The sequence below is a fragment of the Poecilia mexicana genome, unplaced genomic scaffold (assembly GCF_051168715.1).
Source record: "Poecilia mexicana isolate PSO_F unplaced genomic scaffold, ASM5116871v1 scaffold_4, whole genome shotgun sequence".
In the NCBI taxonomy this organism is placed as follows: Eukaryota; Metazoa; Chordata; class Actinopteri; order Cyprinodontiformes; family Poeciliidae; genus Poecilia; species Poecilia mexicana.
In genome coordinates this window covers 16556089-16576613 of record NW_028263373.1, presented here as the reverse complement: position 1 = coordinate 16576613, position 20525 = coordinate 16556089, and the positions used below count along the sequence as shown (strand labels likewise).

The 20525-nt window shown below is 40.6% G+C and overlaps 1 protein-coding gene across 1 annotated transcript in view; it reads right to left on the bottom strand.

The window, feature by feature from the left end:
- The window catches only part of rnf13 (ring finger protein 13), a 34703-nt gene that overhangs the window by 3724 nt on the left and 10454 nt on the right, over positions 1–20525 (bottom strand). The window contains exons 4-8 of the mRNA XM_015011313.2: positions 20056–20178; positions 7306–7393; positions 6483–6573; positions 5920–6025; positions 4802–4895 (exon numbers count right to left, since the gene is read on the bottom strand). Coding sequence (XP_014866799.1) covers positions 4802–4895; positions 5920–6025; positions 6483–6573; positions 7306–7393; positions 20056–20178 — 502 coding nt within the window. The remainder of the gene's footprint in view (positions 1–4801; positions 4896–5919; positions 6026–6482; positions 6574–7305; positions 7394–20055; positions 20179–20525) is intronic.

Here is a 20525-nt window from a genome sequence, read left to right as displayed (position 1 = left end):
TTTTTTTTTGAGTCAAATTAGCTGGCTCGGATAGAAAGACTGCACCTGTGTGTATCTCTCACAGGTCAGTTGACACAGGCTTATTCATTACCAAAACAACAGAGCACAGACGAGGATAGAGTTCATAACCGGTTCTGGTTATGACCAGCTGGAGAACACTGCCAAGAATCAAGATGGCAGATGACCAAAAGAAGTAGGTTCCATATGACTCACGAGACTTGGAGAACCTAAACACTGGACTTTCAAAATAAGACCAACACATACCCTACAAACCAATGTTACACATGCGAGTGGTAAGTTTTTAAAATGAAGCTTACTCAAATTTTCAAAACAAAAGCATCATTGTTTTTTAATCTACATATTATGCTGAGAAAAAGAGTACAATGGGATACCGGCTTTGGTTAGAGGCTCCATGCTTGTGATAACACACATTCTAAAGGCAGCATCAACATGCTAGTCGCTTAACATGCTTGAGAAAGTCCTCATGCTAATGTTAGCCTTATAGCTAAAAGAAGTGCTTTTAGCTAATTTTTGAAATCTAAGCTAAGTTTAGCATACTGAATGGAATGAGTTAATTGAAGTCAATATGACAGTGAAAGCCCACCGGCAACTGACAGCATTTTAGCTAAACCTTTATTTAGCCAACATTAGCATTTTAGCTAATCAAAGCTTGTACACCAATGTTAGCATATTGAATGGAGTAAGTCCGTGTTAGTCAATATGCTAATAGTACTCCACATGCTATTGAGAACGTTGCTAACCTTAGCATTGTTGTTAATTTTAGCTTAGACAATAATGTTTGGACACTGAATGGATTACATTATGCTAGTTGTAACCCACATGCTACATTTTAAATAACCCAGCATTGTTGCTCATTTTGATGCGGGTGCAACCGACATGCACAGTTTAGCGGCCCCCATTCAGATTTCTTCAGAAATGTTCTAGTTATCAATTTTTGTAAAAAAAAAAAACGATTTAGTTTTACCCCTCTGTGGTCAATTTAAAGCTTTCATTTTTACAGTGTGTCTCATGCTACTGCGCTAAAAGATGAATTTAAATATTTTACACATTTTTCCCCCCAATGGGAGCCACTAAATGTGGCCACCACTGTATATTTTACTTAACCTAAAGAGATCGGGATTTATATTCAGTTGCTGGGAATCTGTTGCATTTAACCGTTTGAGCCCAGATTGTGCTGGTAAAACTCTAGAAGCTCCTCTTTCTCATTAATCGTGCAGGATGTCAGCATTCCTGGCTCTCAAAGGAGCCACGCTGGCCCACTGAACTTGGGATGAGCGATGAATGTGTCTGGGGGAGTTAGAGCGAGCAAGCAAATGAAAGCAAGTGTGACAGAAAAAAAAATAGCATAAAGGGGAAAAAAATCCATCTCCAGCATGCCACAGCAGGAACCAACCAGACCGGGCTGACTGACACACACACACACACACACGCACGCACACACACACGCACACACACACACACACACACACACACACACACACACCCCCACACACACACACACACACACACACACACACACACACACACCCACACACACACACACACACACACACACACACACACACACACACACACACACACACACAGAGAGAGAGAGAGGGCTTCTCAGAACTGACATCAACATGCTCCACACACACACTGCAGCTGGTCTGCTCTCTCTGTGGGTGTGCTTCAGGATCTCTGCCCACTGTTTGGATGCAGAGCGCCGCAGAGAGGAATGGAGTGAGTCATCATAACCAAGGAGGGATCAGAGGAACAGTCCAGATTCTGTCTAAAACGTTCCGTCAGAAAGCCAGTCTGAACAACCCAAACCAGCCAGTGAGTGAGGATGATGTAAGGCTCTGTAATAAACCCTGATCATAAGTCAAGTTAACGGCAGGGCAGCGGCACACTCTGACAGCCAGGACAGCAGCTATTACATAATCCTGCACACACTGACACAGATCCTCTATTGGAGGACGCTGCTCGGTCTGCTATTGTGTGCTAATTACATGAGTGGCGTGATTTCCATTAAGGCATTGTGTATTATACATACAGAAAGACACACTGTTTGATATTCACATCAGCATGAGGTTTTCTGTTCACATACATGCAAGTTGGATGCTGCACACCAGCTCATTATTAGAAATGCATGACATATTCATAAAGAAGAATGTTATAGATAATAAAAGTTGAGACAAAGCTATTTTTTTTATTTTGTTTTTATTAGAAAGAGAAATCAGCCAATTTTCCATCAGATTTGACCCTGATGCAACTTTTTTCCATCCTTAGAAAAAAACTAAACCATGACAATCAAGTCCAGGCTCACAGAAAGCCAGAAATTGGCATCGGCGTATCTGTAAAGATCCAAACCAGTTTCACAAAGAAGCAGAATCAAGAAATGTGTGAAACAACCATGAAGGTGGGTAGAAGTGTTTCATCAGCAGGAAGAAATCCTGCCAGCGCAGCAGCAGCAGCAGCAGCAGCAGCAGCAGCAGCAGCGGGGGACGACACCTTCACATCTCTACAAACGATTCTCTAGAAATAACTGGAAATGCTCATTGTAATTTAATGAGTTGATGTGAAAAAGGTTTAGTTCAATGTTTTTGACAAAGACACACCAACCAATCGTTTAGAGATAGTAATTGTTAAATTTTCCATTGATAGTCTCTAATAGAGGATCGGCAGGTCAAACATTGGAAAAGTTTCATTTTTGTTCAATAAATGAAGCAAAACTAAAAACCTCTGCTTCCTATGTGAATGTAACAAAAAAGGCGAGTGGCAGCAGTTTCCATGCAATATCTGCACAGAATGTTAACGACAGACTGACACTAATGATTGAGGATTCATTTATTTATTATATTTTTTTTTCTTTAGGCAATATGAAAGTTTCCTTTAAAAAAATTGTTATAATTTAAGGTTTCATATTTTTCTTCATTCTAAAACATAAAAGTAAAATTGTTTTTTGTTTAAAATTTGAATAGAAAATAGGTTTATACAAACTGATATGTTGCAACTTTAAGCAAATTTTGAAACGCGTTTTGCTTGAAATGATTTGTTCATGCTCTGCTGACCGTATATAAGCCGGCATAAAGTTCAGGCATGAACTCCAAAATGGTGCAGGATGACAACAGCAGAGGCAGAAAATGCTGCAGATTAAAATCTGCTCTCTTTCTGATTCTAAACTTCAGAAACAAAGATGCTAGAATCAGCCAAAGCCAAGTCATTTTCTTCTTAGCTGCTGGACGTTACACCCTCTAAGACAGCATTGACCAAATGTTTGCCCATGAGACCCAAAACTGCCAAGCTGAGAGAAACTCGAAAAAGAGAAATATAATTAGAGAAAAATTAAAATGGAAAAATACATTTCCAGTCATTTTTCAAATAATACTCTAAATATGCAAGACTATAATGATGTCAAAGATAAAGTAGTTTAATTTTATAAATAACAGAACAGTGTCTCTTTGCATCAACCATCTGTGCTTGCAGATCAGATTCACTGTATTTGTTCATTTTGGTCGAAGGCCACAACTTTAGACACCCCAGTCCTCAGAAAACTCCAGCAGCGCCCCAGGGTCAAATCAGAGCGATGAGTTTGTGCCAAGCTAGCGCCGCTCCAGAGAACGGCTTTAAAAGTGATTAGGCAGAGATTTGGTGTCCCCGTCTTTTACAGCCAAACGCTCTGACTCAACTGGCAGAAAGTGCAAACGAGAACCCCAGAGCCTTTTTATTTATTTATTTATTTATTTTCTTGGACTCCCTGTAACAGAGGCCAAAGCAGACCGTGCAAACCCTGCGTCCGCTCGCCTCGCAGACATGACTCGGCTAATGTGAGCAACAGTCATGGTTCATAGCTGATTTGCTGCTGAACATGTGTCTGTGCTCTCTGGGTGGGTCCTAGCGGCTCGGCTCAATCAGCCACTTCACTTTGAAGCTTTGCGGCGGGGGAAGAGAGGGAAATACTTATTATGCACCACCTATTTTCTCCAAAGCTCCCCCGGTGTTTCCCAGCACAGCTGACTGAAGTCACTGCTCTCCAGTCTGCAAAGCAGAGCTGCAAGAGGAAACACGGCAAGCAGGGAAAACCTCCACGTTACGCCACAAAAAGGACTTTTCATAGTTTAATTCAAACCCACAGAGGGTGTCGTCTAATAAAACCTCAGAAGAAGCTGCAGTTTGATGCAGCAGTCCCTGTATGACATCTTCGCTTCCTCCGTCTGTCTTTACAATAAAACAAAAAAGCAGCTCAAACTGCCTCAAAAAAAACCCCCCCACCAAACTTTAAAAGTTACATTCCAAATCAGCAGTCATGTGTCCAGTTTCAACAGAGACGAGCTCTAATCTGCAGCAGTGGGCTTTGTGGAGAAATCAAGCCCACATTAATCGGATTAACTCCAAGGTGCGGAGCTGTGGTGAGGAGAGATGGGCCATACAAATGAATGGATGGTGTTTTCTTCCTGGCTCGGATCGCGTGAGGAAAAGCCGAGGAAACGGCAACGCGGCCGAATGTTGACGAGTCAAAGGCTTGATGTCTGGACCAGGCTCACCAGTATGTTTTTATGGGAATAGTTTCAGTGTGACTGGTTCTATATAAAGTGGAGTGTTGAGGTGTTGTCAGGAAGTCAAAGACATTCCTCGAAGAGGGAAAAAATATATATTTTCTCTGATGTAATTTTCCATGAATTATCTTCATTGTTTTTTAGTTTAATATGAAATACCACCTGTGTTTTGTGTATATTTAGATTATGTTAAATGTTTCTGTTATTTTCACTTTGATAGACGATGTTTGAGGACACCTTACCTTTCTTGAACTTGTGGATGGGAAGTTTCTTCAGCTGATCCTTCCTCAGACGACTTCTCCGAGCTCTGCGTCGATCCTGGACAAACTTTGTGATCTGGTTTGAAACGTGAAACAAAAGTCCTTCAGGATTTTAGGGATAAGGAGCTAAAACAGGCCCATCACTAGAAATGCACTGAGGAAATTGACTGGTGACCACGAATCAGATGATTTTTGGATTTAACTCAAATTGGTCCAAAACTCAATAACCGGACCTTTTCCCAAGGAGCGAAAGCATCATATTTAAGCAATAACCAGACTGACCTAAAGAAGAAGTTGGAGTGTTTTCCACATCAGTGAAGTGTTTAAAACCAACATGGAGCACTGCTGAAAACGGCTCTGAAGGCAAAATAACTAGCTGCTGTCTGAAGAGTTGCAAAACGATATATAATTTGCATCACTGACCATTGCATGTAATTTTAATGTAGGAGAGCGTATTAATCATAGGACAAAAGTAAAAACAGCATAAAATGTGCTTTATTTTAATTTTATTTCCAAGATAAAAATGTTGTCTGACCTTGATACAGCTGTGATGGATTGTTACATAAAGACTGGGCTGCCTTTGACTGTTTTGGGTCAGTGCATTGAGAACGATATGTGCTTTCACATAAGACTCCAATAACAACATAAAAAGTTGATCAATTTGATACTAGTTGCTTTTTTGGAAAGAGTGTCACTAAATAAAGCAGGAATGATTAAGAGGAAGCTTTTTTAAAGGAAACAGTATTTTCTATGAGATGTGTGCAGGTCATTCTGGCTGCGACAGAGCAAGCGAGAGCAAGACTTATGTTTATTTTAAAATGATTAAACAATTAATGATCACTGATATTTCTGAACATTGTGCCTACACCTTTATCTATTACAACACTTGAACGGGAATTAAAATTGTGGCTAAACTGATATAATCAGGTCAAAAGAGCCAGAGATCAGAAATTAGTTCCTTAAAGAATAATCTCTCATTTCTACCTGCGGCAAGGCATAAAAAAATACAATATAATGAGCTTGGAAACCAAACTTTGGCCAGTCAGAGCTCAAAGCACACTTTAATGCCAGTAAAATGAGTTTCGAAACAAAGGCTTTACCATGAAAACAACAATGAGGATGAGGCAGATCCCCACTATGATGAGGAAGGGGATCAGGTAATACTCCAGAGGCAGGCTGAAGTCTGGGATCAGGACCAGGTGTCCTCTGGTGAAACAGGCAGAAAACGCATAAAAAAAAATCATCAACCTTTAATATGTCAAAGCTATTAAAGGTAAGCTATATAAGCACGGCAGCTTATTTTCTCACTGGAGCTGTTCGCATCGATTCTATTGCTACACATAATTCAGTGAGGATTTCCTCAGCTTCTGTTCGCCAGGAAGACTTGTACTCAAAACTGTGCCAACGACATGTTTGCCGTTTATTCACACGACAGGAAAAGCATAAAGCTGACACACACAAACACACCAGCTGATCTTAATGCTGAGCTCACAAGGAGGCCTTTCAAAACCGGAACACATCACATCAGCAGCATCGACGACGTTTCACAGCGAGATTCAGACACCATTTAAAACGAGCATCAATTTTAGCATTGCAAACAGCATTTAGAGAAGCTGAGAAGGAAATGGTTTCTGTTGAAACGGACCGTCGGGCTCAGACTCACCCTTTGTCGTACATGTAGTCGTCTTTGAGAGCATTGGCGGTGAGCTCACTCACAAATGCAGAGGGAATAACTATCTGCTTCAGAACATCCACTAAAAACAGAAAAACAATACATTCATCATGTAAATACAGGCAAAAAGAAATGGTGTGTTTACAGAAAATTAGAAAAAAAACTGCTGTTTAATATTTCTAAGTTATGTTTTAGCTTTTATTATAGAGCTGCTGCTAACCTGATCTCAAAATGTTATGTGTGTTTGCTTTGGATTGACTAATAAACTACAGCCTATTTATGCAATAACATGTCTCCTGCTCAGCAGCTTTTCTAATCAATGTTTATCATTTGGCAATATATTTTTTTCCACTGGAGTAATTTTTATCTCATTTGTTCTCAACGCTAATCACTGGACCCATCATACAATTACACAGTCTCAGTAAAATCTGTAAGGTGGATGAAATTTCAGTTCTGTTTATTTTAATCAAAAGCGTTGGTTCAGGGGATACGTTAAGAATAAATAAAATGTTTTCTGTTTGCTACCATTTCTGCACTCATTAAACAATAACTACAGCTTTTCAAAGGGGAAGTGAAATGGTCAGTTTAAGTTAAAAAAAATCCCTTTGCTCACGGCACATTGACACATCTGGTCGCTCAAAAGGACAGAAGAAAGCCTCTAAAGGTGGTGCTGCACACAGTCTGTAACATCAGCGGCACCAGAACCTCGCTACAGAACATTTGCGCCTGGACTTTTTCCTCTCGTTTAACAATCAAGATACTGAATATTCAGGATTAGTCAGCATGCGAGGGCTACAACAGTGCATTAACTTACAATCGTTGGATCCCATGCTGATTAAGTCATCAGAGTCCACATTGTGAACAATGGCCGCCTTATATCCAGCTTTTTGTGCATTGAGGACCTGAGTGGAGAGAAAACATTCTGATGAAGGGGAAACACGCTTTTGTAGAGAAAATCAGAGCACTGTTGACTAACGAATTACAATTAATGACTTGGAAAAATCAAGTGCAGCAATCAAGTTAGGGATTCAAAGCCAAGAAAGTTACAGCATTATTTCTAACCCTTAAAATCCAATATGGCTGCCATTATGGGTGGGCAATAACGACCTAAACGTGTACTGAGATATTTTGTGGAATCCATCACGATAATCTTAAGTGAGTATTAAAAATTATAAGTCAGTTTTTTTCCAGGCAGAAGATTGTACGGCTGGCCATTCACACCAGAAATTCAACACTAACTGGGATTTATGGTTTACTCTACAGGCCAACTTAAAAAAAAGAAAAAAAAGAAGTTTCAGGTCTGCTGCATCATGAATGCAAAGGAAACTGGCATAATGACGAACTTTGCACCTGTACGGCTGATTTTGCTGCTCTCACATAGAGGAGCCACAGTATCCTGTTAGTCATTGTTAGAGGAGCTCTCACACAGGAGATGTGAAGAAGGAAATAGGATGTAACAGCATAACCTCACAATGAATCATTGTGTGTTTTAACACAAGGAAATAAATGTGGAGCTGAAACCTTTTCTCTATAAAACCCGAGAAGAAAAACAGCTAGAACTGATTTAATAATAAAATAATCGGCCAGTTTATTCAGAGGTAGCTTCCAACTTCAGCAACTTGATCATAGATATCAGGGTGCTTTTTTATTTTATGCTCTAATCTCTGTTAATCTGTTTCTAGTTCGTTTGAACCTTAAGGTGGATATTTAGCATAAATTGTGGCAAATTGTCTGGGAACCTTTCAACAGTAACGCAATATTTAGTATAGAAAGTACACTTGGACTTAAGAGTCATTGTAAAGATCCATTTAGCATAAATATGCCATAAAAACAAGCAGATCTACACAGATCAGACCTGTTCCAGATCCAAAGCTGGACAAAGCCGACTTGTGAAACGACACCATAAAACACAAATGAAAGCAGCGATCGATGATATTTAGCCATAAAAGACAGCAGAGTTAGATTCTTTTTTTGTCTCCATCATAACCCTGGTGACTGAAGCCACAGAGGAAAGGGTGATGTTAATCATTACTCAGAGTCCGTGTGTCGCCTTCCTGCTGTAAATTAACACACAGAACCAGACGGGGAAGGTGAGAACAGCGTGAGCCTGCGCCGCGTCGAGAACAAAACGAGAGAGAGAGAGAGAGAGAGAGAGAGAGAGAGAGAGAGAGAGAGAGAGAGAGAGAGAGAGAGAGAGAGAGGAGGAAAATCTCTTCAGTTCGAGTCCCACTGTAGGACACAAGTGTCGTCTGATGTTTCTTAAAAGACAAAGGGTTCTCACTATAACCTGAGAATCAGCTGTGTGTGTATATGCATGAGTCCAAACAAGATTCATTGTCCTCTGCGGCGATGCGAGGAAATCCATTTAGACCTGCCGGGGTGAACGCTGCGAGCGTATTGGGGGGCCTTCATGGACGCCAACAGTCCGGCCTTTTGTCTGCTCCTTGTCAGACTGATTTTATGCACAGGCGTACGTGAAGCAGGGCGTATGGTAGTGGCTGTATTGTGGTCGCATGTGTTTGCCTGTGAGGGTGCTTTGTGCGGAGGCATCAATGGCTACTAGTGTGCGTCTAGAGGCAGGCCGTCTGGACAAGAGGAACACACAATAAACCGTGTCTGGATGCATTTCTGTGTGGCTGTTTAAAGATGCAAAGTCCGACGACTGGAGAATAATTTATGCGCGAAAAGGCTATGAATTTAAAAATCTCTTTTTAAGAGAAATTGCTTTTATTTTATAGTTTATATAATCACAAATGTGTTTACTGATCATCTTGGTAAACGGGTTGTGTGACCCTCTAAACTGTTTTTCTCCTGTGTTTGTGTAGCACCTGAAGTAATTTACCTCAAATCTTATAATGTCACCAGCTTTAACCCAGAGCCCAGTCTTACAGAACCTGTGTGAAGGTGATTAATAAACAAACAACAGCTTTAAACTTAAAAATGTAAGAAGTCTGGGCTGATCCATTTGTCTTTTACTTGTCTTTTAGGAGTGTGATCATGGAGGCTGTAAAGTTTCACAGCATAAACGTAACATCTGTTCACAGCTGATGTTACATTTTTCAGATTGTGAAAAACTGGCGAAAAAGAAATGCTTTGTCGCCAGTTTTTTTTTTTTTTCTTTTTACAAAAACGCGCAAACAAAAACCTTTGTGTCTTGTGCACTTCCTTCTTCACGAAAAGTAAACAAGAATGGAATGGCATCAAATTTCAGTGGTTCTGGATGTTTCTTTTGTCTTAGTGAAAGAAAACGAGTCATTCCTCCCACTTGCACAAGACTCTAGAACCAGACACGTTTGTTCTGGTTGTATTTACCCAGAAAGCAATGCACTACAGTTCGCTTCCAGGGTTTGGAGGGTTCCCTGGTCCACATGGCATTCACCTTCACCTATGTATCCGAAGAGTTCACCTCACCTAAGCTTTTAGGCGAACCAAAATGTGCTTTTCTGGTCTTCATCAGAGTTTGACTTCACACTTCCCCAAATGAAGCAGACTTTCTAGAATTCAATAAAAGTGGACAAACGCTTAGTTGTGCTGGACAGATCCGATCAGACTTTCTTCAGATCTTTATAATAAAAGTGTTTACCGAGCTATTAACTTTACTTACCATATTTTAGCAAGTTAACAAATAATAATAGTAAAAAAAAAAACAACAACAACAACAACTAAAGCTCCCACGGTATCCTCACCACTAGTTAAATTAGCCCAAGCTATGATTTGTTTCCCGTTTTACTCATATTTGGCCAAACACTGGCACAGCCGGTCCTTTTAGGGGACTTTACAGGAAGAATGAGGATCTGGTTCTGGTTTCAGGCTGACTGGATGCCAGTTTGTGCTGCAGTGAGTCTGACTGGGTTCTGCAGAGAAACTCGACCTCTCCTGCCGGCTCACACTTGTGTTTGCATGGGCACCGATAAGCACATTCTAGGCATTCCTGAGACGAATGAGAGGGAAGAAACGGAGAGAGGAGGAAAAAGAGACACGAAGGCCACTGGGAAGGAAAAAAGGAAAAAAAATCAATACTGCAGCAGCCAGAAAGACAAAAACAGGCTAATTTGGAAATCAGGAAAAGAGTTTCATTTCCACACCATCAAAGCATCATGATGAAGACAGTTATCTCTTGTAAATATAAATAACAATGTTATTTTAAAGAAGTCTTAGAAAGAATTCCCTTTTTCACATGAGGAAATATGTTTGTGCTCTAATTTACACATGCTACAGTTCAAATGCTTGCAGAAAGTATGTCACTTTATCTGCAAAATTAATTAACAAGCATAAAGTCATTTGCAGTTTGTCATGCAGGAGACGCAGCTAATATGTGGAGGAAGGTACTCTGCTCATTAAACCAAAATTAAACGTTTTACCCTATATGCAAACTGTTACATGAGCTGCACTGTGCGTAAAACATGGTGGTGGCAGCATCATGGTGAGGGGAGACTTTTGCTTACCTGGGAAAGAGAAGGCGGACAGCGTAAATGGGAACGTGGAAAGAGCTAACTATACAGCAATCTTAAAAAAAGTAAAATACATTAAACTTCTCCACATGTACAGTAACGTGTGGAGAAGTTGTCAAAGTATGAATATTTGCAGTGTTATTTATAAGTTGTGTTATTCTTTGACATTCTTTCCTTCTAAATGCCAGATATTTTTTTTAACTGGCTGTGACCTTCAAACTATTTGCTACACGTCCTTCTGGCTGAATAAAGCTGCTGTCTTGAGGCCAAAAGCAAGTCGACTTTGCTGTATCGAATAACCAGTATCTGTGTGGAAATGCTAGGCAAAGTGCCGCTGAATACAGAAGAAGGAAGAAAAAAAGAAAAAAAAAACATGGTTCTACTCAACCGTATAATGGAAAGGAGGCATTTCAAAGTTGTTTCTACTGCAGGTCAGTGCGCTTTCGATCCTTTTGGCGGATGTGTGTGTGTGAGTGTGTACAGCTGGTGGACGTGTCTGGGTCGTCTCAGGGAACCAGAGTAGGACTTTGGATGCCTGCTTTTGACCCGAGTTTGTTTATCCTTGTACCAGACGAGCTATAGGTAGATTACATCGTATATACCTCAACCGTCTGATTATATTTGGTTTATTTTAAGCCAGGATCCTTATAACACTGTGTGGAAACAAGACTGCTGATAGCATCACTAACTACTGCTGCATCACCACGCTTTGTGTGTGTGTGACTGTGGGTGTGTGTGAGTTTGCAGTTCTTTCACTGCTGCGTGGAAATCTGCTGCCAGCAGTCTCTTAATGCAGCGCTGCAGCTAAAACAAACAGTTTATCCCTCCTTTTTTTTTTTTACCTTCCTTTTTCATCCAGGAAGGGAACAGAACTTTTTTTGTGTGTGAAGGGAACAGGACCTTTCTGTTCCCTTCCTGGTGTTTTAAAAAAAAATAAAAAATTTCCCAGAACCTGTTCAGCTCAGACCACACGAAGCTTGTGGCAGTTCTTGGTCAGGATTTGCATAAAGCAGACCTGACCTCAGCTTTTTGTAAATGAGCTGGAGCAGCACAGCAGACGGTGAACAAATCTCAAAACAAACTCTTTCTACACCTATGCAGACAGAAACCAGGATCTAACCACACATCAAATCAGACCATTTTCTCTTCTCTGATCCACACTGTCTCGTGTTTTGTCTAGTTTTTCCTGTTCCCTCCTGCTCCTTTCCCTTGAGCTTTCCCCTCTCACTCTGTCTCTCTTTATGCCAAACTTCCTAGGTAATTTCTCCTTTCCTCTCTGCCCACCCCAATGACCAAACTCCACTTTTATCTCCCTCCATCGAAACCAAAGTCAAACTCACTTCCCCTTTTCCTCATTAGCATCGGTAAATCGCTCAAACTACCACCTTCTTCAGAAGTCCGCCCAACCCTTCTCATCTTCCTGGTTTCAGCGTCGACCAACCCCCCACCGCCTCCTCTGTGTTTCAGAGGAATGCTGCGCAGAGCCGAGTTGGGTCTTACTCTCAAGGTCCAGAGACGGTTGATTAGATAAAGGGTTCAATAAAGCTGCAAACTGCAGGGAGGGGCCACGGGTCCAGATAACAAAGCTCAACTGTAATTCATGCAGTGCACCGTCGGTGCGTTGAAGAGCATAAATGTTTGAACTACAGGTGCAGTAAAGATAATTCAAGCTCCCTTTATTGTTGCTTCCTTCTCATGCCAGGTGTTTGCCAAGCCAGCTCTGTACCAGAGTTGTACAGTCTTTATCAGATCACGCTACAACGGCACTTTCATTAGACGTTCTTGAAACGAACCGACACGAGTAGTAAGGAAGTGTTTTGGATGGAAGAATATGAAAAGTGTGGCGTGTATTTGTAATTAGCCAATAGGAAAAAAAAATAGTAAATCTGAATTTCACTGTAGCTGCAATATTATTTGTGTGCAAATCTAGTCAGTGTTCAATCCTTAGGACAGATTAAACTGTGAGCATCTGAGAACAGAGCATTCAATAATTTCACTGAACTGATCCGGAACCACAAAGCATTCTGGGGGATGTAGGCAGGGAAAAAATTTTAACCGCTCAACCTCTCACAGCCGGCTAAGCCAAGTTGGTGGCATCAACTAACTCACTCACTCTTTGGTTACCTAGCACCAACTTGTAGAATAACTTATGGTAACCTAGCAACAATCAGCTGGTGCAGCACCAGTTTCAGGTTTTGCCCCCAGGCCTCATAACTGATTGAAAAAAAAAAAAAAAAAAGAAAAAGTGAGTGAAAAATCAATAATCAATAATTACCGACATCAACTGATATGAAATGCTTGCATCATGATACGTTGTTCAACCATGTCGTCCTCCAGACTTAGATTGGTCTCTCTTAAAAATTCTGCTAAGAATACGACGACGTCTGCAGCCTTCGTGGAAAAATATGGAGATGTTTCAGAAGGACAAATATATTTTGAGTGCTTCATGTTTTTGCGCCTGTGAGTCTTGGAGGTCAGAGATATCAAGTCTGAGCTGTTTGTTGCCACAACAAATTGCAAAGACACGACGTCAGCCCAGCAAGAGAAACGCCAATATGAGATCTGTCCAGTTCCACCGTTTTCTCACAAACACGTTTCTTCAGCGAGTCATACATCCAGTCAGCCGAAGTCATACCCTGTCATAAGACTATGAGCGTGTGCAGGAGGCCATATCCTGGTTTGAGTGAAGACAGAAGCCTCTGTGTGTGCGTGTGTGTGTGTGTGCGTGTGTGTGTGTGTGTGGAGCAGGGAGGGTGCTGGGGGCGTTAGGTCACTGCACCGCAAACAGGCTTTGCTATGAAAAGTATTTCGCTGGAAGGAAGAGCTGGGAAGGAAGAATGGCTTAGAGGGGAAATCACTGGCCTCAGGGGCAGATGCCCTGCTGCTGGTCAAATCACATATCATGGCTGACTTAAATTGATGAACATATGACACCGTTTCATACCTGTGACTTCTCGAGGTGTTGTTTTAAGACTACTCCCTGCTAATCTACATCTTTCCAGTCATGCTTTATCTGCTGATAAAAAAACCAAAGAGGAAGGAACTTCACCAGACGATAACGTCAAGTGAGTTAGGGAACTTTGACCCTCCTCACCTTTCTGGGATTTCTTCTCTTTCTCTTTGACTTATGTACCAGCAGAAACTGGGCGGATCTGCAATTAAACTGTTGGTACTTTTCGCCTATCTTCAAAACACGCACTCTGTTCTCCTTTTCCTGCTCAGGTTAGGCTTGAACTTGTGAAAAAAACATAAAGTGACCCAGATAGATAAGCAATAGTCTCATAGCAACAAAAGGTATAAGGTGTAAACATGTCAGCTAAACCGTCTGAACTCACAGGACTGGTCCAACCAGTTTTCCACATCATTGCAGTAATTTAGTTTTTACAGCACCCTTCCAAAAACCATAAACTTCTGGATTAGTAAGAATAAAGTAGCAATTGAAAAGCATATTGCTTTTTTAAAGTAATATCTTCTTTAATAAATACACAGAATGAAATAAAGTAATTTAGATCCAAGGTGCCTCAAACTGTGGTACGAGAACCGCTTGTTGTACTCGGATCACCTTTATCAGCACTAAGAAGAAATGTATCCACTATTCAAAAGGTGAATGTGGAGCTAATTAGCTAATAAGCTCTTTCTTTCTTTGTATTTTATTTATTCAAACACTAGAGCAACAGATTCACTAACATGCATTGTATTGTATGAAATATTAAATAAGACATAAATCAGAGGTATAAATAACCAAAAACGCAACTGACAGGATGTTTTAAACATGCACTATTACGAAAAATTAACTTTTTGCATGTTTCCGTGCTTCCATATGGGATTCTCCTGCTTCTAGAAACAGTCAGTCAGAACTGACCGGGTGAAATCTCAATATCTGAGAATGATTTTCTGTATTAAATGTAATGAATATGTTTGGTATAACCCACAGACCTATCCTGTAGCTTGGTGGGAGATACCTCAGACTTTCTCATACAGAAAGTTTCCGTTTAGTTTAATTAGAAATTAAAGTATCCTCCTCCATCCCAATATACAAATGGGCAATGAATGTTTTAAGTTATGTCATGTTTAAATTGTTTTGAAATGCGTGTCAGTATTAAAATAAAACTTATTTTTGATACTTTTTACAAAAGGTTGTGCCCAAAATTATTTATACTTATGACCATGTTGGATTTAAGTTAAAGTTTTAATTAAAATCTAAATTTGCGAGGGGTGTGAATACTTTAGGCTCAACTGTGGGTGTAACCCGGCTATTATTCCTTTTGTTCAAGTAATGGCTGCCAACTCCTCTGTTGCTATAACTATAGAAACTCATCTTGTTGAACTGATAGTAGCTGCAGAAGTGTCAAAGTAATGTGTTTGTGTAATTTTTTAAATGTTGCTCCCTTCTCTATGCAAACGCTTATTGAACACAAGTGCAGAAACCTGAACTGTGCAAGCTACACTATATTTCTCATCCACTTTTAAATCTAACTACATGTGCATGTAGTTAGATTTGTTCTATGTGAACAATGTTGCATCAGCACAAAGTGCCTTGCCCACTGAATCACAGCGCGACAAAGGTTTCAGGTTGGAAAATTTCCACCAGAGGAAAAAAAAAAAAAAGCTCAGCAATCCGGTAGGTGTTTTTTTTTTTTTCTTTCACACGGCTATTATGCAATATTTTTTGCACTGCGCTTCTAACGTACAATCATTCATCTTTGCAAGACAGAACAAAATAATGTTTTCTTTAGCGAAACATGATTGAATGATTACACAGATCTTTGTGTCTGATTACACCGTTCTTACTCATTATGTTACAGTCTTGTGCAGTATATGATTATTATTATTATTGTTCATCTCGTTTTTTATATATATTGTTTTAACACTTTAGGAACTTGTTTTGTGATCCTTTATCTGTGATGCTGCGGTTACACCCAAATTTCCATTTTGTGGGACAATAAAAGCTGTTTCTACTCTACAATACATACATTTACTGATGTGCCGGTGTGTCTGTCATTAAAGAGAAAACGGAGATGAATGGGTAAGTCAACAAGAAATGCGCGGCTATTAAAACAGGGTGTTGACTTAAGGGAAATTGCAGGGGGAAAAAAAGCTCTGGAGTTTCCTGTGCAACCCCCTCCCTCCGTGTCAGAGGTCACCAGTGAGGTCACCAGTGAGGTCACCAGCGAGGCGCTCCCCCAACACCTCAGAGAGTCCCGGCCATACAGGAAGCTCAAACCCTCACCCTCTGGAGATGTTTCAAAAAGAGCAGCCATGAAGGAATGCACAAAGAGTGATTATTAACATCTCTCTAACTGATCCCTTTTGCTCCCCCTCCATCTCTGACACACACTCCTCGACATTCGACCTCACACTGGGGAGGGCATGCCTGTAAAAGTCTGTATGCATCTTCTGATGTCTTCCCCCTCACCTTAACACGCAGCCATGCTCCATAGGGGGAAATGCTAACACTTTAAGGAAGGTTAAGTGGGTTAGCGTGTTTTTATTGGCCATTACGGTCACGGATCCATTAAAACGCCACTGCGTCTGGATGCTGCAGAAGGACAGAAAGAATATATCAACACAGTGAGCTTGTTGGAGGGGGTGGGGTGTGCGACACCCCTGGACTAAACACCCACACAGACAAGTGGCTCTTCTCAGTCAAGATGGGATCTATTATCCCTTTGTTTCCCTGCAGCTTCTGGGGGAACAGATCCCGACTAAGAGAGGAGAAAAGAGGAAGGAGGGAGGTTTTCCTTTGTATGTGGTGTGTGTGACTGAAAGGACGGGGTGGAGGGTCGACAGCGGCACGGTAGTGTCAATGTGTGAGCAAGAGATGGCCAACAAGAGTTAAGGCGAGGGACAGCCAAGATAAGAGGAAAAAGGAAAGCGAGTGATGGAGAAACAAAGCCTGCCATGTGAGGAAGGGAAGAAGTGTGTGTGGATGTGTGTGTCTAAGAGAGAAGAGCTGTTAGATTGTAGCTGTGTGTCCATGTGATGATGTCTCCAGGTATGACTGATCATTATGGCAGAGGCTCAAGCCAGATCTCCCAGACAGACTGAAGGGATGCAGAAAGGAATCGGGGAAACGGAAAAATGACGTCTTCCCAAAAAGAAACAAATCTGCAACCAGTTTCACCGTCACTGCAACTTGGATTTATGGCAACTTTTAGAGCCAATAAATTTGTAAAGACTCACTATTTATAGACTGAAAACAACATTAGGGGAATAGATCGTGACTGCAACTCCTCTATGCAAAAACGTCCACTTAAACCGATTTCATTAGAGACAACCTGGACCTTTGCCCATAATCATTACGTCTCCTCGTCGTACGAGAGCAGAGAAAACGTCAACACAGTGCTTAGTAAAAGTATTGGTGGTTTTTTGAGACAGTATGTGAAAATGGGGCTGATTATATGCAGCTGCTTTGAGTCAGTATGTTGTAGAATAAATAACCTTTCCCTGTAATTGAAGCTGCAAGTGTTTCTGATGTCTCCAGCTTTTAAAACTGAAATATTATCAATGTCTTAGCATAATAAATCAAGCTCAGACAGACTGGATGGATAGTGTCAGTAAAGACCAATTTTTGAGTGAGTCTTTGTTGGTTTTACGCCTGGACTTGATTACTTAGCATTTAGCTCCATCCACCCCCCAGCAGCCACCCAGCATTATGCTGCCACCACTATGTTTCATGGTAGGGATTATGTGTTCAGGCCTAAAAGGTCAAGTTTAGTCTCATCTTACTCTTTGTTTGCTGAACCCCCCACATGGCTTAAACCAGTTAGTTGCACTGGGTTTAATTTAGGGGTATTAGAGTTTTATTATTAACTACTTTAATATCTCATTAGATCTCATTGAAATAGATGCTGAGACTTTCATTCTTGCAGTGTGAGAAAGTTCAGAAGGCAGAAATAATTTCACAAAGCACTGCATCGGCCCAGATCAATACTGACATGTTAAAAATGACTAATATCAGCCAATACTTACATTAATGCTAATACAACGTGCATCCCCAACTATAAAAACTACCCAACGGAATCAGTGACCTTCAGACGACTGTAATTTGTTTAATCAGAACCAGACAGGATGCATTAAAGTGCTCCACAGTGGAGGGAAACGCCAACGTGTCATACAGTTCAACAAGAAGCTAAAAAGACAAATCATGTGACAAAAATGTTGGGTTGTTTTACAACATACTGAACAAAAACCAGCCAAACTGTCTTTAAAAGTGAATCAGATGCTGTTGACGACTGAAATTTTCTAGGATCTTTTTTTATTTAAAGACATCTTGACATAGTTTAGTAAAAGTGACACCACCTACAAAGCTACTTTATTGTCTATTAAATGTACATAAAGCGGCCGTTTTCCTCTGGAATATAACAAGACCGTACAAATAAATCCAAAGCAAACAAATCACTTTAAATATGTACAGACTCACATGCTGTCATTTATGTGAACACACAAAAAAACAAACAAAAAAAAAAAAGACAGAATAAATATGAATGAAAGGAAAGGAAGAGAATAAACTTTTATCACATCACATGAAAGTTGTTGAAGAGCCAATCAGAGGCAGGTCAGAAAGCGTGCACAGCTTTGTAGAGTCTGGTTACACTCCAGTCCAGGAAACATCACTGCCCAGTCTGTCAACATGTCTCTGCGTTTGTGTGATGCAGCTCGACCTTATAAGGCCATGCGGCTGCAACAGCGCGAAATAACGGCGAGGCGGAGAAGACAAAGAGGGATACGGTAAATAAAAAAAAACTTGGAAATGTTAAGACTCCGTGGATCAGAAAGCGCAAAGAACGGAAGTGAAAAAGTTCCTGCTCACAGAGACAGAGTGAGCAGGAGAGCTGGAGATCAGTTCAAAGACAGACTCCAAGCTTCTTATTACTAATCTCAGCTCTCGCTGTTTTAACTCCATCTCTCCCTCTGTTCTTCATTATTTTTTCCTCACTGTTCTGCCATTTATTTGCAGCAGGGAACTGAAAACCGGTCTTTTGACACGGGCAGTTTGAAGCTCTTGTGTGAGGAGTCAGTTCTCACATTCACAAGACAATTCACAAGACCCAGAGGGGATTTTTTTCCCACCAAACCAGTTCCACCACTGGATCTTTGTTGGCACCACTTCCAGCACTTGAGCAATTCCTTAGTGTAAGCACACATTGATGTGGAGTAACATTGTCAAGAGGTTGACCTGTCTTGGGTCACGTAGTTGGAATATCACATAAAAGGTGCAGACTTTTACCTGTGTGATGGCAACAGGAATATTTTATCTGCAGGATAAATTAACACAACTTAAGTTGAGTGAACGACAAGTATATCTGCCATTTGAGTGTGGTTAAAAAATGGCTAATTATTTTGGATCACTGCCTGGTGTAGTTTTGTCTTTATTCTGGTTAATGGTTTCCAACTCATGGGGAAAAGAACAGGCAGTGACAAAATTCTCTTGAAACTGTCTCCGTAAATCACCCTGAGGCTCATTAATAATGTTTCCAAATTCCTCACTGTGAGCCAGAAGTATTGGTGCAGTTATTTACCTCCGTTTACTGCATGATTACTCTTACAATCGTGGTTTCATAACTTTTACATGTTTGTTCTCCTTCATCATACAACAAGCACCCTTTACCACCCATGTTGTCAGTTTCACATCTGATAAAAATGTCTCCCACTCCTTTGACCGCAGCATTAAAAAAAAAAAAAAAAAAAAAACTCAGGAAAAGCCAGAGAGGCAGCAGAATGAGCTGGACAATCATGCAGGAAACTGCATTTAGGGAAATGGCCACTTCCTGTTTTCCTGCCTCAACAAGGGCGATCTGTGAGCAGACTAAAGACTAACTCAGAAAACACCACCTACTGATACGAATGAACAGAAAACCAACACAAACTGTTCTGTGGGTATCAGGTTGTAGCAGCCTTACTCTATAAATTCACAGCTGAATAAATAATATTTACTCTAGAAATTTTTGTCAGTTTCCATTCATTTTAGTTTCAAGGTGGATATATCTGCATAAACTGCTCAAGACACCTGCGTTTAGATGTAGAGATAAAATTTGATACGTCTGGGAATCATGCCGCCGGCGTTCCATGAAGGAGGATTTCACATAAACCAGCGAGTCTAAACTTGGTACCTTCATGTCGAAGTTGCAGTCGTATCGCTTGATGAGGACGATGAAGGCGCCCGTCATGTTTTCCCTGGGCGGCGGTTCGATGGGCTCACACGCGTTCTCAGGTCGGGCACCGATCAGGAAACCCTGTGGGAATGAGTGCAGGTTAAGAGAAATACTTCGTTTCTCCCCGTTTGTCTGCACATTTTCTCCCCGGTGACACCAAAGAAAGAAATTTTTAGATAAAATACACAATAAAAGACAAAAATGCATACGCAGCTGTGCTTATTGTTAAAAACTCATAAAGGGTAATTTTAGTATTGTAGAGGAACATCTAAAATGAAGCTAAGCAGTTGTTTATTAGTGCAATTACAGGCTTTATTTCAAACATATCATTTGCAATCAGATAATTGATGCATGATCAATTTAACTAAAAACATTGTTAATGTTACTCTCACAGAAAGCTGAGTTTTCATCTGCAACTTGGCTTAAAA